The following is a 2,481-nucleotide window of genomic DNA, read 5'->3' as shown; positions in this document are numbered from 1 at the left end:
ATCCAAAGCGCAGTGGGGGTCGTTGATGTGTTTTTAGGTCCCTTTGAATTTGGAATTGGCACCTTTAGATTTGAGAAAGGAGCTTAGGAGACGCTCAAAAGATTAGAGTTTGGACGCAACACGTGTGAGGTGTACACCGTGCGACAGCGCCCCTCTAATGAAGCTCTCTCTGAACACACACATACCACGCGCAAGCACTCACCATGTGGAAAATAACACGGCACTTCCTCCTGCCCGACACATTCAACTCCTCAAAAGCTGCCGTCTACGCTCTTCTTCTTCGTTTAAAGCTCGTTACATCCCATTGTAGATTCTAAGTGATTACTACCACTATTCTTGCTAGCCCCGAGTCGTCTCTCTCTCTCTCTCTCTCTCTCTCTCAGCAATCCACTGGCACAGTGCTTTACATCGTCTCAAGTACACATTCTTCAGGCTCTCTCTCCGCCCCATGGCGCCCGCAATCCTGCTGTCGCAAATCGCGTCAGGCATGGGGCTTCTCGCAGGTGCAGTTGCGGCCAAGTCCATCCTGGATGCAGAGGAAAGGGCCACTAATGCAAGGTCATCGTACATGCCGCGGCCGCGGTGTCCGACATGTGATGGAGCGCGGCGCGTTCCGTGCTTTTGCTCGCGATGGTCAGATGGTAATTCTGGTTGTGGGGCATGCGGTGGGTCGGGAATGGCAAGATGCAGCAGTTGCGGAGGATCGGGAACAGGGCGGCCCATTCCCGTGAGAATCAAGGCCTCCACCAAGCCCTGAAGAGTCATCCATCTCACACATTTTGTGTAATGCCACCACCACAATTGGAGTGGCGCCTAGGTTAACGAGGGATTACCATTTTGATTTTGTACATATTTGTTTACTTATCGCGTGTTCCATTCCATTTATGGCCGTCATTGCTTGGTTTTGTAGTGTAAATTTCTCACTAACCACTTCAACAAGCATGCGTTTTACGTGATCTTGATGTAGGCCTATGTCATACGTTGTGTTGTCGATGAGAAACTCTTGTTGCTTGGTTGGCGTGGCAAAGATGTTTGTCAAGAACGTCTATATCTATCTATACTTTTTACAAAAGAGGGAGGCCTCCGCAAACACTAGTCCCAATCTACTTCATTCGGCAGTTTGCCCTGCAGTTCCAGCGACACATAGGACAATATGTGCCCAACTAGAGAGAGAAAAATTGTCGAGAGAGAGAGAGAGAGAGAGAGAGAGAGAGAGAGAGAGGAGGCGGTCAAAGGCCGTCGGCCATACTAGTTATTTTAATCTATAATGGACATTAGCATTTAGGAGTGACAAAAACATGTGGCCAAAGCAAATCAAAAGATGCTATGGTGAATTGTAAAAACAAAAGGCAATGGAGAACTAGAAAAATGGGAGTGGAAATCTGACCTAATAATTGAGTATGAGTCCTAGGTTGTGTAAGGTAGAGGATATTGCTTTTGTTAAGCTACAAGAGAACAATATGAACTTTTGTTCATGCAATGTAAGAGAGAAATTATACATCAATATGTCATGCAGGTCACACATAACTACCATACAAAAATGTGGTGGATAGTCGGCACTCTGTGTTCCATAAGAGACAGAAGCCATGTCCAGTTTAGTTGTCCAAGTAAATGCACAGTCATGGAGGTTGGGTTCATATGACTAACCTTGTATTACTGTTGTCGATATGGAGTCGTGCTCGCCTCTTCCAAATGTCCCATTGCTATATATACATGCTTGTTGTGGCATGCATCGTAAGAGTTAGGCTTTTATTATTGCTCAAATAAAAGGTGGTAAGAGCAATGTAGCCACTTCTCATGGTTTGTCACAACGAGTGGCAAAACATCTATTTTCAATGCTTTTGCTAGTAGTTCCTCATATGAGAGTTTTGGTGAAAAAGGCAAAAAGAAGATGCGTTGCCATTATTGCAAAGCTAATGATCACTTTATCAAACACAGTGTCTTCAATTGAGTCTTACAAGATGGCGAGCTACTTCTTTTGAGCAAGGAAAAAAATGAGCGAGTTCCTCAGTAAAGTTGTTTGTGAACTAAAAAGATTTTCAAAAGCGATAAGCGATACAACATGAGGCTCCGCATCTATGAAATAAAAACATGGTAGAAGTATCCCACTACAAGAAAACGAAAGACATCAATCATTAAGTTAACTTTCATTATTGAAATGTACTGCACAAGCTCCAAAGTAGTTTCTTGCCTAGTTTCTTCTTGCCCCTATGCCTTATTGAAAGTGCCTTCCTTGCCTGCTTTTATGCCACATCGACGAGTGCGCAAAGCCCCTCCTACGATGAGGATATGAGGATCTGATTATGCTAATGGTGAGAAGCCCGTCATACAAACCACCCTGCTGCGGCCAATGCTACTGAAGGTACTTCACGGAAAGTCCGCAGCACTCCACTACGATTGTGAAACTTCACCTAAGCTTGTGAAGCTCCAACAAAGCCCTTACCATGCTTGAACCAGTCCGCGCCAGCGCGGACTGGTTTG

The 2,481-nt window shown here is 45.1% G+C and overlaps 1 protein-coding gene across 1 annotated transcript; it reads left to right on the top strand.

The window, feature by feature from the left end:
• Positions 1-297: 297 nt before the first annotated feature.
• LOC147452550 (uncharacterized) lies at positions 298-892 on the top strand. Its single transcript, XM_086518965.1, has one exon. It carries the CDS (start codon positions 449-451, stop codon positions 755-757), a length of 309 nt encoding a protein of 102 aa, XP_086375091.1. The 5' UTR covers positions 298-448; the 3' UTR covers positions 758-892.
• The last annotated feature ends 1,589 nt before the right edge of the window (positions 893-2,481 follow it).

This window comes from Adiantum capillus-veneris, chromosome 8, assembly GCF_014529385.1.
Source record: "Adiantum capillus-veneris isolate H3 chromosome 8, ASM1452938v2, whole genome shotgun sequence".
Classification (NCBI taxonomy): Eukaryota; Viridiplantae; Streptophyta; class Polypodiopsida; order Polypodiales; family Pteridaceae; genus Adiantum; species Adiantum capillus-veneris.
Note: the sequence above shows the minus strand (reverse complement) of the source record. Positions and strands in the feature narration are given on the sequence as shown.

What these genes read in the sequence shown, in the direction of transcription:
- LOC147452550 (XM_086518965.1), top strand. Translation starts at nt 449, where the DNA reads ATGGCGCCCGCAATCCTGCTGTCGCAAATCGCGTCAGGCATGGGGCTT.